This window comes from Canis lupus, chromosome 13 (genome assembly GCF_048164855.1).
Source record: "Canis lupus baileyi chromosome 13, mCanLup2.hap1, whole genome shotgun sequence".
Taxonomy (NCBI): domain Eukaryota; kingdom Metazoa; phylum Chordata; class Mammalia; order Carnivora; family Canidae; genus Canis; species Canis lupus.
In genome coordinates this window covers 39,675,343-39,694,413 of record NC_132850.1, presented here as the reverse complement: position 1 = coordinate 39,694,413, position 19,071 = coordinate 39,675,343, and the positions used below count along the sequence as shown (strand labels likewise).

The 19,071-nt window shown below is 43.4% G+C and overlaps 1 protein-coding gene across 17 annotated transcripts in view; it reads left to right on the top strand.

Moving 5' to 3' along the window:
* Positions 1 to 19,071, top strand: part of ANKS1B (ankyrin repeat and sterile alpha motif domain containing 1B) — a 1,043,873-nt gene that overhangs the window by 763,445 nt on the left and 261,357 nt on the right. For all 17 annotated transcript variants that reach the window (XR_012005947.1, XM_072773232.1, XM_072773224.1 and 14 more), the window contains one exon: positions 1,082 to 1,234. Coding sequence is in view for 16 of the 17 variants with exons in the window: in XM_072773232.1 (XP_072629333.1) it covers positions 1,082 to 1,234 (153 nt within the window). In the remaining variant the exon portion in view is untranslated. The remainder of the gene's footprint in view (positions 1 to 1,081; positions 1,235 to 19,071) is intronic.

Sequence of the window (19,071 nt, the reverse complement as noted above, 5' to 3'; positions counted from 1 at the left end):
TTAGGATCAAAATCTCAACCCCTGATGGCCAGACTAATCTTTTCTCTCTGCACAAATCAGAATCATCTAGATTTCCATTAAATATTTATCTCCTCGAATCTGAAGGAAGAGGAAAATCTATGTATTTTGCCCTGTTTTGCTCTTCCTATCCTGAATTGCACTGAAGGATCACATGAGGTTGATGAGGTGCCAACTGTCTGTAATAACTGAAGTATTAGATGCATGGTAATGGCATGCAGAGCAACACAAGTCTTAGAAATGAGTTCCTTCAAAAATCCAATAACCATAAATTCAACTAAAATTTCAAATAAAAGCTAAAAAGACTAGAATAATCACACAAAAATTTAAACCCAGAAGTTTCTCTTGCTTAAATTACTTTCACACTCCAATTTAAACTCAGAAACATTATGCTGCTGTCACACTTCTTTGTTCTCCTAAAGGAAAAAAAAAATATCTGTATATAGCTGACAAAAAATAGGAAGCTGTCTGCCAGCAAGTTCTCTATTCATGTCTAACATACTGTAGAGTCTATGCAGAACACATGGTCTTTAAACACCGAAAAGCCTCTCCTTTACTGGCTTAACACTGCAGTATGTTTCTCCAGCATGTTTGCACTACCTACAATACATGTCTTGCATAAGCATGAATTCCTTTGGATGTTTAAGCGGTGCAGTATTTTCACATGCTTTGATGTTGTACATATGAGAATTATCATCTACATTTTGGGAGTGCAGTTTCTTGCACATTGAAGTGAATATGACTCAACTGCCATGACTTTAGATTTCATCCAACAGGATGTCAATAATGTCTACACCAGAAGTTTGACATATTTCGTCTTCTCAAATGTGGAGCTGACATAGCAGCCAAATTAGAAATTTCTGGGTGCATTTTTGAGAGCTAATTCAGCGTGAAAATTACTAATTACTTGGAATTGTGCAAACCAAAGTATTTTGGTTTTCCTTAGTTTCTTATCCAAAAAGACCTGTTGCTTCAGATCAGATAAATTTCCAAGTGGCAGGATCCATCCTGTTTGTGGGGACTCAAAATAATCCTAATCCTAATGTGATTTTCTTGATTACAGATGAGACCCATTGGCCATGATGGCTATCATCCCACTTCTGTCGCTGAGTGGCTGGATTCCATTGAACTAGGGGACTACACCAAAGCCTTTCTAATTAACGGCTACACATCGATGGACCTGTTGAAAAAAATCTGGGAGGTTGAACTTATTAACGTAAGTTGGTCTCTTAAACATACCTTCCCCATTCAACCCTTGGTAAATGAAATTCACATTGGAGGTAGGTAACATTTTTTTCTTTGTTACTGTGCGGACATCCATCAGGATTTTACAGGTATGCCTTCTGCTTTAAATATACAACTGTCTTGGTTCCAGTCGAGTTCCATAGTACTTGTCTTTTTAAGTTCTGATGGGGAGAACTAGGAGAACTCTCAGGGTGTTTTGCATTATCCAAGAAAACCTCCCAAGTGTTTTGAGGCTTCCCATTTTAGAAGATTTAGTCAGTTCAGGTTATGAGCATGATAACAAATAGGCTCCCATCCTGATCTTGCTCATACTCACCATTAAAGATTAGAGTTCTCATCTTTAGTTTCCTATCTCCATTCTGTTTCTTTGACTGCATGTATAAACCCTACTTTTGAATACACACTGCTTTTGTTTGTTCATATTAAATAGGCTGCTATAATATCGACATTTTATTACCCAGGGCTTATATCTAATCTTAAGTTGTCTGTTTTATTTATATAATTGAAATAGATTTTTTATAAAAACTAGCCAATATATGTTGCCATGTATTCAAGCCCAAAGAGATCAACTCAATCTGTGTAAATGGTTTTTAATACTGATACTTATTTCATTTTTACTGCTCTTTTATTCCCAATGGCATCAAGGAATGAAAGAAATGGAGTGGGAACATGTAATTATCATGCCTTCACATTGGTATCCTGAACATTTCTCTTCCTAAATGAGTGAAAAATCATTTAATCTTTTAGAGGATTTCTTAGATTTAAATTTTATATTCTAAAAATTTTTTAAAAACCCATCCATAAGTTGAAAGATAAAGCAAATAAATTTCTTCTGGTTCAATACAGATCCATTCTACTCTTTATGCCACTTTCTCTGCACAAGTCCAGTGGCTACATATTGCATGCCATTAATTATTTTACATTATTATTATTAATAACTATGCTTTTAACAGTCTTAAAAATAATGTCTTTTCTAGAACATCTCATAAAAACTGTTCTTTGATCTAAAAATCAAGTTAAATAGACGAATTCTTGGCTCCTTCTTTTACTTTGCCATCAGTTCCTCTTTTCTGTCTGCCCTCACGCACTCACAAAAGCTACCATTATTTCAGCAGAAACCCTGATGGAAATCCCCTGATTCGTTTTGTTTTTAGTGTGTGTGGCAGCACAGTGGAACTAACTGAGACTGTGTTGCATTCTGGTTGCATCCGGGAGATTGCAGTTCTCCTCCAAGCACCTCCTGTTAGCCATTTGTTGAAGGGGGACCTACCATAGATCAAACAAACAGGCTTCCCATTAAGTAACATTCTAGTCAATTATACAACTTGACAAATACCTCTGTATAACATCTTCTGAATACTGTTGCTCCCCACTGAAGAACAAATACACAGCACATGAATCACTCACTTACCAGGGCATTAGCAGTAATCTCTCATTGAAAAGAAGGGATTCCAATAGAACTGTATTATAAAATGTTTTCTTTGAGGCAAGGATCATTGAAGCAGGACAGTGAGTCTCTCAGAATCCAAATGCTGGGGCTGATGTTTAAGATGTGAGCTAGGACCCACACATTTCTTGGCCCTGGGGGGACCAGAAACCTAGGAATCCCTGTTGGGTCACTGTGTTCCCTGTGGATGATGGCAATGCCTGTAGGTCAGTGAGGCGCTGAGGCCCCGGGTTTAATGCCAAGGCTCAGGGACTGATCTACCACCACCCACATGCCAACCAGCCTTGAGTTGGGACAGAAGAATACCTTTCTCCACCCATACAGACTTTTGAAGCGTTTTCCCTTTAGCTACATTTGCTGTAATACAATCAGACTTCAATCCGGAGAGAAGTACCTGTCACAGGTACTTCTGTTGTAACGGAACCAGAAAACATAGTCACTGTGTCTTAGATCTTGAGGCCAATTCCTCTGGCCTGGAGTACGCCTGCATCTAATACCAACCTGGTATATTTTCCAAACTGATAGAACTTAAAGTTTGTGACATCTTTATGGGCAAGTTCACATTCTTGAATGAGGAGGCTTTGGGAGTCATTTAATTCCATAAATATATTTATTATGAACAAAAATTGATCTATACCTTTAGGCTTGGAAATCAAAGGACAAAATTGTAATGCCCGCCAGAACTGCTGCAAAGGGTAGTGAGTTTGATGGTTCCAGGTTGTTGAGTTTTAAAATGAAAGAAAGGCGCAATGCGTGCCCCTCTCTGGCTTACAAAGCTTTAGGCTAGTCTCAAATTCAAGACTTGAATTTATCCCAACTCATGAGGGAAGACATCCAAATATAAAATAATCTCATATATAATATATGGGCCCAGTAATTCTATATTAAGTACCCATAATTTGTTGTTTTCTAGCCTGAAGGGAATGTGCAGTCACTTTGATTTAGAGCAAAGCTCTTAAGAGAAATTCACATCCTGAATCTTTGTAATGAACGGCTCATTTTTAAGGAAACCAAATGGCTTTAGTGCCCATTGCTCTATGTAAAGTGAAAAGTGCAAGGTAGGGAGCTGTCTTTGATACAGAGGTGTGCTGATGGAGGGGAGGAGAACAGAGGGTGAGGAGGCTGGCTGCTGCTGTAATTACACATACCTTTAGTATCATTAAATAGTATTGATTAAGCCTCCAATTTCACATGGTATTTTGCTTGATATTTGAAAATGGTAACACATTTCTCAGTGAGTATAAGTCTATTCAAAGTATTTTCATGAAGAAATGCAAACTATACAAAATTGTGATTTGAAAAGTACAAATACATTTGAAATTATAATCTTTCAAAAAGACCCCAAGGATTTTTTGGGGGGAGGGGGGCTGAGTACATTATTGCCTTTGAAAAACAAGGTTATTTGAATAACCTAATGAAGATTTTGGTCACAAAAGTACCCAAAGTACAGAGATGAGGGAGAGCAATAGAAATCTCATTTCTTAATATCAGTATTCTCAGCAGTGGAAATTGAGCACAAAAAACTTTCAGGATATAGGTTTTACAGATTCCTGTGTGTGTCTAGACTTAAAGAATTTAGATGCCAATAATTGTTCCTTCTATTCCCTAATCTATGCTTCATACTCAGAAGCTCTTTTATTAATAGCTCTGTTTTGCCTCTGTCTGCTACTATCATTAATAGCATCATTAACATTATTTTTACTTTTGTATTGATATTTTAGTGTTATATGAATATATTGAGAGAGATTGTCAGCCAAATTGTTCCCTGTGCAGATGCTAGCTGGATAAACCTCTCGTTTGAATTATAGTCCTCTTCAAAGGCTTGTTGAGAGAGCTAAAGACTAGTTAATGGTGCATTAGTACTCAGGCCCTGTACAAGGTATTATGACCAGGTTTACAGCGGTTCCTACTGCTATTGATAACCTCAACCAAAGAAGTATGGCAATTAATAATTATTATTAATAACGAATAATTTATTTTACCACCAAGTACCTACCAAGGAGATTTTGGTTAGATGAGATAAATTTGAACACTGTCCAATTTATTAATGTGTGAATCTTAGTGTAGAACATGTCATTAATTTCTTCCCATTGGGTTTACCATTATTTACCAAGGAAATAATTTTAGCTAATGCTTACAACAGCCTACAATACTGATAATGATAAAAGTACCCATCAAGGGAAGCCTGGAGGGTACAATTGGTTAAGCGTCCAGCTGTTGGTTTTGTCTTACGTCATGATTTCAGGGTCATGAGATCGAGTCCCTGTGTAGGGCTCTGTGCTCAGGGCAGAATCTGCTTAAGACTCTCTCTCCCTCTCCCTCTGTCCCTCCCACCCCCCTACTCTCTCTCTTTCTCTAAAATAAATAAATCTTAAAAAAAATAGTACCCATCAAAATAACAAAATTAAAATCAGCTTTAATGCATTCTTAATTCTCTATTTGTAAGTATAAGAATAGCTTTAAAAATCTGACTACAGGGATCCCTGGGTGGCGCAGCGGTTTGGCGCCTGCCTTTGGTTCAGGGAGTGATCCTGGAGACCCGGGATCGAATCCCACATCGGGCTCCTGGTGCATGGAGCCTGCTTCTCCCTCTGCCTGTGTCTCTGCCTCTCTTTCTCTCTCTGTGACTATCATAAATAAATAAAAATTAAAAAAAAAAAGGGTCATGTCCCCATTTAAAAAAAAAAAAAATCTGACTACAGTGGTTGGTTATGTTTTAAATACCTTCTGGGAGAAACAAAATAATTAAGGTAACAATACCTATATGTGTCCCCTGAAAATAATTTGACTTATTTTTGCAGCAGTAAATTGATTAGAAGATTATTTTCTTCTTGCCTAATAGCTGCTGAAACTATACTTACATCACTCTTTCATTTAGGACTGTCAGATTTTTTCTGATTTTTGGTTTTTCAGTGGTGTTTTTTTGTTTTGTTTTGTTTTGTTTGCAATGTTGTTGATTTAATTTCTACCTTTCCAGGGAAATTTTGTGACAATCTAATCACTTGGAGATATACTAAGAATCTTTCAAATTTAACATTCTAATTTTGTGTTAAATCTTTGTGTGACTTTATTTGCTTTAAATGCTGTAGAAATACAGTCCCATCAGTATCAAATTTAGACTCATTACTGCTTTGATGTTTTTTATTTCATGATCAACATTATAAACTCTTCACTCCTTTCTATCCTACACTTATTGCTGTAAATGCAATTAAATTTACTCCCTAAAAGTCTTTTTTGGATCATGCATGTGAGCATGTGCGCCTGTGTCTGGGTACATGTATCAGAAAAAGGCAAATGGTAATTCATACTCCCAAGCAAGGAGAATACTCAACAAATTCACAAATTGCAGGGGATGTAAGAGGAGGATAAATGTTATAATTCCATTTCCAAAGCAATTATTTTAAGTAAAAGGTTATGCCTTCACTATAGGACCTTAATAAATGAGAAATATTCATATTTCCACACCCGGGAGGCTACATCGTCCAACACTTCAAATGTTAACAACTTTAATCAAAGCCAAAGGCTTTCACTAGATAACTGGATATGAGTATTCAAATGTAGAACAAACTCTAAATTCTCCATGGAGGTAAGCATTCCACTTACGTCTGCATACAGGATAGCTGGCTCTTCATAAGACATCAGGACACCCAGGTACCTCCTCCAAGCTTCAGACTGGTACCAGGTCTGTATCAGGCAAAGCCCCCAGACTCCATCACCCTCCCTTACTGCATCTGAACTGCAAGCTCTTACAGGGATTCTCTGGAAGCTTCCCGCTTTGGCTCAACTCTTAGGAAAAGCACACTTCTCCCTCCTTTACAAGAGAGGAATGATCATCCCCAAATAAATGCTCACTTTCCAGTGATGTTTGGCCCCTTCACATCCAGCCCGGGGAGTGGTGATGGACTAACACTGGCAGTACTGGTTCCCTGACTTTCAGCATATTTTACACATCCGCACCTATCGTGCTGCTCTCGACTTTGGAGCTTTGACCTACACTGAGATTGAGTTATACTACCTTAGAAGACACTTAGACATTAGCATGTCATTGGAAGAAATATAGCTCTTCTTTTGCATTCAGAGTAAATTCACATACTTGCAGTACCTCAGGGTCAGTATTTGGAATAGGCATTATTGAAGCACTGATGCCAGAATTAGTACACACACACACACACAGAGAGAGAGAGAGAGAGAAACTAAACAAGGCATTCATACCCGAAGAGAGCACTCAGCAAAAAACTATTTTCAAGAAGTGCTAAACTCCTCTGATTATAGCCATGTATGAACCACCTCTGTACAAAAAAGGAAAATCATGTTCTATCTAGAAATGCCTACCCCCCAAAAAAAAGTTATTTTAGTGGACAACGGTGGTTTGTTTTCTTCTTCCATGCCCCCAGATGCCATTCACTCTTCTGATCAAGACCAAAGCATTCCTAATTTCTTCTAGAGAAAGCTCCCTCTGTGGTCTTCCTTGCCTGAACATATGACTAATCCAAGCTCAGCCTCTCAGGATTTTCCCACACCCTCATGGGCCACAAGGTAGGCCTCCTTACAACCATTAATAATTCTTTATAGTTTGAGGGTCCAGTGGAAAAATGAAAATCAGGGACCCTGTGTTCAAAAAGTATTGACATATTTTTAAGACAATGCCAGTAGAGCAGTAAGCCAAGCAGAGTCCTTTGAGGAGCAGGTGCCTGAATAACCTCTTAGGTCACGCACCCACAAAGCCATCCCTGCTTGTCATTCCTTCGTCTATAACTCTGTTCCTATCTGCTGTCATTCTCCTTCTCCTAAAGCTCTTAACACTTTTTTTATAGTGTGGGGCTGCTGGTAAAAAGACTTTATTTTCCAAGGCTGTTTTTGCTGAGTATAGAATTCTAGTGTAACAGTCCTTTGGAGATGTGGAGCCACATCCTCTCTCCTGCATTATTTCTGAGGAGACATCTGCTGTTATCCTTTCTTCTTTTGGTTTTGTTGTTGTTGTTGCTCTTCCTCTGTATCTAACTTGTCTTCCCCCCACCAACCCCCGGCTGCACCCAAGGGTGTTCTCTTTATTTCTGGTTTTGAACAATTTTATTGTGATGAAGCTTGATGTCGTTTTCCCCATGGTTTTTGTACATAAATTATTTCTGAGCTTCTTAGATAGGAAATCTCTAGTTTTCATTAACTTTGGAAGTTTTTCGGTCATTCCCTTTTTTAATTTTTTTTTATTTCCCATTAAATTCTTATGTTTCTCCTTTTCCCTTCACCTTTTCAAAACTTTTCTCTGGAAGTATAATGTACACACAGAAATCCACAAATCTCATAAGGGCATTGCTTAATGAATCTTCACCAAAAAATTACACACCTGTAACTAGCACCCAGAACAAGAAATGGCCCAGAAGACCCCTTTCTGTCACTAGTGTCCCCACCACCCCCTAAACAACCATTATCCTCCTCTCAACATCAGAGTTCAGTGTGCTTGTTTTTGTACAGTATGTTCTTGCACCCAGCTTCTTTTGTTTGCATCACATCGCATGACACTTTAGGACTGTGCATTCTCTCATCGCCATGGGACGTCCAGAACTTGTTTTTATGGCTTTATCGAGATGTAATTCACATATTACACAATTTTCTCGTTTTTAGTGTACATTTGATCATAGTCCTCTCAATTCAAAGTTTTACGAACCACCACCACCACCACAAGCATTTTACCATGTTGAGAATCTTTAAGTGTAAGTACAGTGGTGTTTATACACTTTGTTGTGCAACAGATTTCTTGAGCTTTTCGTCTTGGAAAACTGAACCTTTTCATCTTGGAAAACCATTCTATTTTCTGTTCCTAAGAGTTTGATTGCTACTGCAGATAGCTCATGTAAGTGGTATCCTACAGTATTTGTCTTTTTTATGACTAGCTTATTTCCCTTAGCATAATGTCCTCAAAGTTCATCCATGTTATGGCAGATGACAGGATTTTTCTTCTTTTTAATGCCGAATAATATTCCATTATATGTATATACCACATTTTTTTTATCCATTCGTCTGTTGATAGATATGTAGGTTGCTTCCACCTCTTGAATATTATGGACAATGACACAATGAACATCAGTGTGCAAATACCTTCTCAAGATCCTGTTTTCAACTCTTTTGGATACATACCAAGAAGTTGTATTACCAGGTTGTATAGTAATTCTATTGTTAAATTTTTGTAAAACATCCATACTCTTTTCAATAGTGGCTGCACTATGGCCATTATTTCTTAAAATATTATTTTCTGTTCCACAGTTTCTCTCCTCTGCTTTGGAAACTCCAAATATATGTATATTAGGCTATTTGAAGTTGGGCCACAGCTCATCAATGCTCTGTTCACTTTTATCAATATTTTCTTCTCTCTGTGATTCATTTGGATGGTTTCTATTGTATGACTTCACGTTCACTAATCTTTTCTTCTTGTAATATCCAATCTGCCATTATTAACAACCAGTGTATTTTTTATCTCAATGATTATAGTTTTAATCTTCAGAAGTTAAACATGAGTCTTTTTTTATATTTTTTTTAGATCTCTATCTAGCATGCTCAATCTTTCCTCTAACTTGTTGGAGCATATGGAATGCGGTTATTATAACAACTGTTTTAATGCCCTCATATTCTAATTCTAATATCTGTGTCAGTTTGGGATTGGTTTGAGTTGATTGATTTTTCTCCTCACTGTTCTCGGCATGCCTGGTAATTCTGATTGCATGCCAAGTATTATTAATTTTACTTTGGTGGGTGCTGGATATTTTTTTATTCCTGTAAGTATTCTTGACCTTTGTTCTGGGACATGGAAAATCTCCTGGGATATACTCTGATCCTTTCAGGTCTTGCTCTAAAGGTTCATCAAGCAAGCCCAGAGCATCAGTTGATCAGCTAATACTCTCGCTACCAAGGCAAGATGCTTCTGAGTATTCTAACAATGTCCTGTGAGTTTCCAGAATTCCTAGTCTGAATAGTGCAGACTATTACCAACCCCCTTTGTACTCTATATACTATTCCCACTAATCTTTTCATGTAGTTTTTTTTTTTTTTTTTAACTAGCCGCAGACAGTTTGCTCACATGCATGTTCTGATCAGTACTCTACCCGCATACGGCAGCCCCTGTAGCCCACCACCCCCGCAGGGCCTCTTCTCCATCTATCCTCTCAACTCAAAGAGTCTTCCAGGCTCCCTGGTTCCTCCTCCTGCACCATGGCCTGGGAATTCCCTCAAGGTGGTAAACTGAGGCAACTGTAGTTCTCACTTTGTTTCTCATCTTCAACGCATCAGTGTCCTTCATTGCTTCATCCCAACATCTTAAAAATCAATGTTTCATATACTGTGTCAGGATTTTTAGTTGTTTCAGGTGAAAGCACAGTGGGGATAAATGCAATCCCTGTTAATCCATCTTGGCCAGAAGCCCAAATCCATGCTCCTTTTCTTAATCCCTATAGGCTAGGGCCCATGGCTAAACAATTGGAATTTTTGGTGACAGCATCTGGGCACTCGGAGTGTCTTAAAAGCTTCCCAGGTGAGTTAAATGTTGAAAACCACAGACATAACCAGTGGGGAGCCATTAAAAGGATTTTAATCAGGAGAATGACATGATCAGAAGAGTAGGCAGGGAAGCCAACACACTCAAGGAGGAAGAGCTGGCTGGGAGGAAGGAGCTGAGTCAGCCGATTCTGCTATACAGCTATTTGCAGCCACAAGTGTATTAGGCACGACAGCAATAACACTTCTGTGTCTCCTTAGAACCTGAGACTATCCCTCAATTGGAAGGACATAAATACAGAGTCAATTTTCATTGTTCTATCCCTATGTATCAAGAAGAGGGTATAGTCTGTATTCAAAGGAGGTTAGGACAAATATGATACATTTCAGATATGCTTTCCAGTAGTGACTAAAACTTTTCAGTTTGACTCTTAAAAGGCTAAGCCCTGGTTATGTAAAAAACTGTACTTACTGTTTACAAAGCAAAGGTAGGACATATGGTGTGTGTCAGCATTTCAAATGCACCCTCTCTTCCTTCATCTGTGCCTTGAAATCAGGTCACTCAATTTGAGGTCTTATAAATCTGCCGCTCAGTATGGGACCTTACATCACTCACCACCAATGGGCCTCCACTTCCCAATGGCAAAGAGAAGATAACAGTGTCCGCCTCACTGGTTTCGTAGGTTTTCTGTGAGACTCCAAATCACATGAGGGCTTTTTATTACCCATCCCTTTTTCTTCCCTCTCTATTTTACTGTTCTTTCACCTATCTCTTTCCTTTCTGTCTTCCCCAGCTCTGTCTCCCAGAGTTAGGGAGGCTGGGAACAGCTGCTTTCACTGCTTAGCTGCCATTTGCTCCTCACTCTCAGTACTCACCTGCTGGAACCTAGAAAGTCCTGTTGAGGGTACCACGTCTGGTCTCTAGGAACGGCTGCCCCGCCGCTGTTTTGCCCCCTTCCCAATGCCAGCCCCTTTCTGCAGGGCTGAACCCCACCTCCCGTCTCCCAACAGTTATCCTCTTTCCCCACCAGCCCTGCCCAAACCGTCACTGCTTACTGCTGCTCAGAACCTGCCATCCTGGAGTGGGCGAATGTCAGGTGGGATGACTCTCTCAGCTCCTGTAGCAACATTCAGGATAGAGCTCCTGAGGATCTTCCCCCACCTTTTTCTTTTTCTTGACAACACATCAGTACAGTATTGCTAGTTTCTTTTGTTTTCCCCTACCCCCGCCCTCACTGCAACTACACGGCATTGACCCTTGCTTCTCAGCCACATAGTCCTCCTTATTCTTGAAATGAAACACCTAGGGCCGAACAGAGGAACGGCTCAGAGGTTAGGGATGTACTCATTCTCAGGTTATCCTCCATAATCTTAGTTAAACCCTTAAGTCCTGTTGCAAAGTCTCAGCTTGACAACCCATAAGAGTGGTAACTTCTGACTCGTTCTTGAACTAGTTGATATTTTCTTTACACCAAAATTGCTTCTCTTAAATATATAGTATTATTCATTATAATGAAGTCAGATAACTTTTTATTCTGAATTTTGCTCAGCTTTCTAACATGGTTTGAGGACTTTTGTTTCTTTAAGAACTCTTTGGAGATATTTAGGGCAGAGCCTGTTGCTAAGGAGATTCATGTATGTTGCAGTTAAATAGATAAATACACTAAACTGGCTCTGTGCTTCTAGGAGCTTTGTGAGGAGAAAAAAATTCTAATGGATTACTCCTATAGCGCAGAAAGTAAAAAGGAAAAAAATCCTCCATAAAATGCAAATACACTTTTCATGCTATCCTCATGAAGAAACGCTTTAGGTCTTCCTTAGGAGATCTGAGATCGTACTGAAAAGATAAATCTTTGTCTTCTTAGAGGAAATGGAAGCCAAAGAGGTATTTTTGTTAAAAGAAAATTATTAGGAATCTTGAAGCCTGACATATGAGCTATGATGGAAGAGATTGACAATAAATATAGAGTCAGAGTAAATCCTAAAGATTAACATTTTTACTAAAGTGTATATATAAGATTAGTGTTAGAATCAGCCCACTATGAATATAATTCAAAAAGCTGAAAAGGAGGGAGATTAGGTAGGTGATTTCATAGCTTGGGATTTATATCTGCTTTAAAGATATTTAAAGTTGATTTAGAGTTTAAGTCTAGCTATTTTGCTAAAGAGATGTATTATGTTAAGTTGAATATCTTTAGTCTCAAATTACTTTTGAACTTAAGCAAAAAGCTATTACCTTGAACCTCAGGAAGCATGTAAATTCCTTACTGTCCTGATCTTATGCCTGGCACCCTGCCGCCACCTGGTGGCAGCATACCTAAAGTACATGTCAAGTGACTAAATAGTAAGACAATTTCTTAAAGGCAGAAACTAATTGCAAATTCGGTGCCAGTTTTATATCAATTTGATATAATAAAACATGAAACCGGAGAGTTTTAATTTGTAGACCTCAAAAGCCAAATTCAAACACTGTATGCCTAAAACCGTATAACAAAATGGAGAAAACTCTACTCTGCATTCCACCAATTAGATTGATTTGGAATAACAGTGCCCTTTTAAATATTTGTGTGTGTGTGTGTTTGACATATAAATATATACATTCTCTAGTCCGGTCTTACTTTGGTATCAACTGCTTTGGGGAGATAATTAGATTTCCTAAAACTTGAATAGGATCATGATCTTTTTAAAAATTATATTTCATAGATTTGTGGAGAAAATACAATAAGGATTTTATCGACTTTACCCTCAAAAGAACTTGCAGGCTGATGGGGGGAGATGGCCATTTAACACCGGATGTAAGAACACGGTGTTAGGGGAAACTAAATATAAGGTGGTCTCTGCATCCCAAAGTGGAGCACAGAGTCTTCTCCTGAAGGGATTGGGGGTGGGCAGAAGAGGTGGGATGGGGGGACCCGCAGAGGAAGCAGTAAGCATCGACAGGAAGACCAGTCTCCCAGGGATTAGCTTCCCATTTTATTTCTTACCATTTAGCCACTTTCGGCAAGTCCCTTAACTTTCTCTACGCTTGCTACTAACATTTTAATAATATTAGTATCTATCTTATAGGTAATATTGTTTCCAATATTCAATAAATATCTGATATTTATCTCTACAATAACCTAGTAGAGCATCGTGCACAATGCCTTGCACATAGGAAGAGCCCTCTGTCTTTGTTTCCCCACAGCCAGATGGAGGGGCATCTTCCGAGTTCCCAAGATCGGTGGGATGCCTTACGGATCATCCTTTGCCCACAGCAGCGCTGTGCCCCAATCCGTTTGAAAATGCAGTGGCTTGAGGCAGTAAGCATGTGTCTAGTTCCCAGGGCTGTAGGGCAGTAACTTAGGCTGGACTTGGCCAGAAATTTCTTCTGATGTCGGCTGGCTCCCTCACCTCTGCCCACTAGCTCTGGTCTGCTGCTCTGGATGGTCTCAGCTGAAGCAGCTGGGGGCAGCCTGGAGGGGGTCCCCATGTCCCACCCTCTAGCCTGCCCTTCTGGTCACCCCGCACCCCACCCTCTAGCCTGCCCTCCTGGTCACTGTCACAGGGCAAGGCAGAAAGAAAGGAAAATGTGCAAGCACAATGCCAGGCCTCTGCTTGCATCATGCCTGCTCGTAGTCGGCCGAAGGAAGTCAAATGACCAACTCAGAATGAGGCTAAGAGTAGAGGCTCGAAATTTGCTCACCTTGTGTTGGGATGAGCTGAAAATGCCTGGTGAATGACCTGGATGAAGGGCAGGTAAATGGCTTGGATGAAGGGCAGGACGAAAAATGGAGACAATCGGTACCATCAACCCACCCACCACAAGAGAGACATTTGATTAGAGAAAAGAGAGAATTTTAGAACTATGGATGGTCTTATTATTGTTTCTAATCCTCCAATTAGAGTTCGTGAAATCAAAACTGTCTTGGAAAATCTAAAATGATTAGATGTGCTAAAGTGTGGGGGCCCATAGAAAAAAATACATAGGGTACTATACTAAGGGACCCAGGGCTTAAATGTATGGAAAAGTTGAGGACAGGAGCCCACCCCACTACTGGATAGTAACTGGGATGGTAAATATGCTATATAATAATGGATTTATTAAATCTATAGAAAGATGAAAAATTGGTAAAGTAATTGGCCATTAAACCACATTATTTTTATAAGATTAAATCCTAAAGTATTTGTCTAATGGAAAAACCATCCTTGTGTATTGCTCAAGTGTTTGTTGCACACCGACTCTTAGCTCAGAATGAGTATGCCACAGATATTTTTGGGGGAAAAAGAAAACTACTTAATTTTTTAAAGTGCCTCCAGAATGTCTTAAGAACTCTCAGATTCAATAATAAAAGATAGACAACCAAATAAGATAAGGAATTTGTGAACACCCCCCAGAGTGGCTCCTAATAAGTCATATTCTTGTCTCATCACCTCCCCTCAAGCGCGTGTAGAACCTATGACTTGCTTTTAACCAGTAGAATATGCAGAGGTGATGGGATGGCAGTTCCATGATTACCTTAACCACACGTTTTTTTTTTGTTTTTTTTTTTTGATTGAACGTAGTTCCTTAGGTCAGTTGCCTCCTCTAGACAGACACCACAGTAGTGGCAATGGTGACGGTCATACAGTAGTAGGAGTTTCAGTGCCTCATCCTCCACCTTCCTGTTTATTAAGTATCACTGGTCCTCGAGATCTGGTTCTCAGATCTCCACTCTTCCTTGCCACCTCTGGGACATCACCTGCGGACAGGTGACCTCAGCTGGCCCCTTTCAGGCGAGAGCCGCCAGGCACACCTCTACAGCTGTGTTCCTCATGTCCAGTCTCTGGGCTCACACAGCATCCCAAGTTTCGTGGTCCCCTTCTCTCTGTGTCTCAGCGAGGAAGAGGCTCCCTGGAGTCACGGGGACGCAGCGGGCCCTGGCGCCACACTCAACTGCCACCTTTCCATCCTGGCTCCTCCTTACGACTTAAGCCGTGAGCCGCACCAGGCTGCCGACGTGTTCTGTTCCCCTGCACCTCCCCCGAGGACAGCGCCCAGCACGCTGGAGGCCGCCAATGCGTATTTGTTGAGTGACCTAAACATGGTCACATAGGAAGCAAGGTCGTCACCGCTGAGCTGTGCGGACACACCTCATCCCACCTTAGTGCCCCGAGAGGCCCTCTGCTGCCACCGCCGTTCTACAGATGGCAGAGAACTGAGGGGCCGCCCCCCCACCCCGACCCCCCACCACATTTACAGGTTGAAACCCTAACCCCAAAGCCATGGCATTCGGAGGTAGGGCCTTTGGAGGTTACGAGGTCCTGGGGGTGGGGCCCTCAGGAATGGGGGTAAGGGTCCTTAGAAGAAGAAACGGGGGGGGGGGGGCTCCACCTCCACCTAGTGGGGCCGCTGGGTTACACACAGTGTTCCAGAAAAATGCAGGCAGGATTTCGGGGGTGCGCCGCCAGAAGGGACCCCGGGGTACCGCCCGGTACACAGGTGTGCACACAGGACCCGCGGGACAGTGGGGAGGGGGGTCAGGCACCCCCCGCGGGACGCACAGGATGGAGGGTAGGAGGTCGGGCACCTCTCACCGGACCCACAGGATGGGGGTTAGGGGGTCGGGCACCCCCCACGGGACCCACAGGATGGGGGTTAGGGGGTTGGGCACCCCCTCACGGGACCCACAGGATGGGGGTTAGGGGGTCGGGCACCCCCCACGGGACCCACAGGATGGGGGTTAGGGGGTCGGGCACCCCCCACGGGACCCACAGGATGGGGGTTAGGGGGTTGGGCACCCCCTCACGGGACCCACAGGATGGGGGTTAGGGGGTCGGGCACCCCCCACGGGACCCACAGGATGCGGGCTAGGGAGCCGGACACCACCTTCCAAACCCCAAAGCCAAAACCCTCTGCCCTTTGGAAACTGTACGAAAGTGAAAGCCGGTGCCCGGCCTGTTGCGCGCGGCCCCTGAGAGGCACAGGGTCAGGACAAGGTGGAAAGGCCGGCGGGAGACACGCAGACCCCGCGGAGCATCGCTTCCCCACAGGCTCCTGGAGCCGGGGGCCCGGAGGAGAGCGGGCGGGAACGCACACGCCGGGTGACCTGCGTGGTCCTCCACCCCCACCCCCCCACCTCCCACCCCCCACCCCCCGCCGTGGCCAGATGGGGGTCCGGTAAGAATGGGATGCGGGTCTGTTTATGTTCTGAAGCCTCATCCTGCTGTGGGAGGGATAGACCTGGGATGGGGCAGGGGAGGTGGCAGGTGTCAGCAGAGGACAGACCTGGGATGGGGCAGGGAGGGGGTGGCAGGTGTCAGCAGAGGACAGACCTGGGATGGGGCAGGCGGGGGGCAAGCGGGGAGCAGGGGGTGGGGGGCCGAGTGTCAGCAGACCGAGAGTGAAAATCTGGCTCCGAGACCCTCCCAGCCGCGGAGGCAAGAGATGCCTGAAACCGCGGTGAAGACGGCAAATCAGTAGGGACCCTGGAGACCGAGCTGGTGAATCAGACATTTCCTGAGAAAAAAAAAAAGAGGAACTGAGGATAAGCCAAGGTCCTTGGCCTGAGCTATTTCCTGAGATTGGGAGAATTTAGGAGGAAAAACCAGGGAGGGGAAATGCAGAGTCCTGTCCACCGCGGTTGAGTTTGAACCGCCTTACCACACATTCCCAAGTAGAAGTGTCTAGAAGCCATTTTACGGCCATATAAAACATAATTAAATCTATGAATCATACACATATTTATGTATTTATAGGAATGCAACAACTTCAGCTGTCCTTTGCCTTTGAAATCAATATTTAGGATCCTTGCCTGAGAGAAACCTCAAGTGTGGCCACAACCCACTTCTGTGCTCTGAGCCCTACATGGGGCTGCCCCTCTCCTTAGAAACTGCGATTACAGGGAACGCAAGCAAGGCCCCGGGGGGCTCAGGGCAGAGGCAGCGCTCCCTCACCCGCCACCGGCCTGCCATCCGTCAAGGAACCTGATGGCCCCTGGAAGGTGGTATCCTTGTGTAGAAAGAAGAGAGTGACGGTGGACTCTAAAGATAAAAAATCCGCACGGACGTCACACACGGTGATGGACAGCCTGCCCCCAGCTGGGCTGTGCATGGTTTCCTAGCTTCCCGGCTGGCTCTCCTCCTCCCAGTCTGCCTTTTCCCTCATCTGAGAGCGCCTCTCAGCCAAACAATAAGTAAATGAATAAAAAAATAATAATAAAACTCAAGGCCTTTCGCCCTTTTTAAAAGCAGACGGGAAAACGCAACGACCTTCTTAAATTGAATTTTAAGCGATTGCCTTAGCACCGCTCTTTTATTTTTTCGTGAAGACTATTTCCGACGCGGTCCTCCCCGGGCTTCACATCTCTGCAAGCTCGGAGCCGCATGGGCTGCATCCCGCTCTCTGACCAAGGTCGGCAGGTCGCCCCGGGACCGTTTTGCTCAGGCGACCGCAGGCCCAGGGTTTTCAAGGAGACGCGTCTCTGCTCACACATAAATGGGCCGCAGGGACACTGAATGTAATGACACAGGTGGGGCCTGGCTTTTGTCCAGCACTAGACGTCTCGCGGCGAAAACCTCTGCCCCGTTGTTCTAAATCTAAAACGCTGCTGCTTCTTAGGAGATGCGCCTTTATTTCGTGTGTCCCCAAGAAGGAAGAACAATGCTGATAATGGAGCCAAGACACGGTGCCTTGTGGTGCTTCTGTGTGACACACAAACCACCTGTGCGACAGCCTTTGTGCGGCTGTGACATTTCTTGCAGTGAGAGGGTCTTGTCAGTTTTCCCGACCATGGGGGTCCCCGGCAGGAGGGCATTTGCTCGCAGAGCCAGGGACTGCCTCCTGCCTGCGGCCCCTCACGCACTTGGTCACTGCTTTTTGAAGAAAATGTGTAATCCTCTCTTGCCTAATGAAGAAGCTATTCGCTCCGCAACTAGCGAGTCGCCCTCTCGTCTCCACTGCACCTCTCCGGGCACCAAATAACTGCTCATATTGATCCCAAAATATAGTGTAATAAAATGTTCTTTTTTAAGCACAGCTTAATGCTACTTATTCTCGCCACGTGTAGTTACAGCCAGGCCGGCGGGCCCCGCTGACTGTGAATGGCTGTGACCGCGGCCGCGTGCACATGAGGTGACAGTCATAGCGCAGCAGCTGAGGTCCACGGCCGGCCAGTGTGCGCCCCGCCCGAGACCGCAAGGTGCGTCCTAAATCAGCCACGCGCGGTGCAAGCAAGGCCCTGCGGGAAGAGCTGCACAAAAATAAGACCGAGGTAGGTCTCAAGTTGTTATTTCTCTTTGATGATGGAAAAAAAAAAAAACCCATTCCTTTTCATGTCTGGAGGCATGAGATGCCACTGCGTTCGCATAGCAAGAGACACCTTAGGATGCCACAGAGTAAATGAAGTCACTTCAGGAAACCGACTTTTTCCAAGGTGCTGCTTGTGAGGGATTGACATCACTGTCCTCATGTGTCTCCTGCATTAAAATCGCCGTGCACGTGGAGAAACTGCGAAAACCTCCATCAGGGAGTGGCGGTGCAGGCCTGGGTGACAGCAGGGCGACTGCACAGCCGGCGTGGCACCTCACAGGAGCTCCTGGCAGACAGCGAGGACAGGACTGCTGCCGGCCGTGGGGCCAGCGCCGGGCAGCCTACCCGGAGGGGCCTCGGTGCCCCCCACCACCGCAGAAAGACCCGCAGCCCGACTCTTCCAGAAGCCCCGCTGCTCGTTCACCATCAAACCCCATTACTTTTCCCACTTCTTGCTCCACGCCCTTGCTGTGATTCCGCGCTGTATTATCATCTGACTCTTGGCAAACCCCAGATGCACTCTGACCTCAGGGCCATGGCTGTTGCTGTTCCCTCTGCCTGGACACTGTGTGTGCATCTCCCTCCTCCTGCATTATCTCAGCTCAGGTGT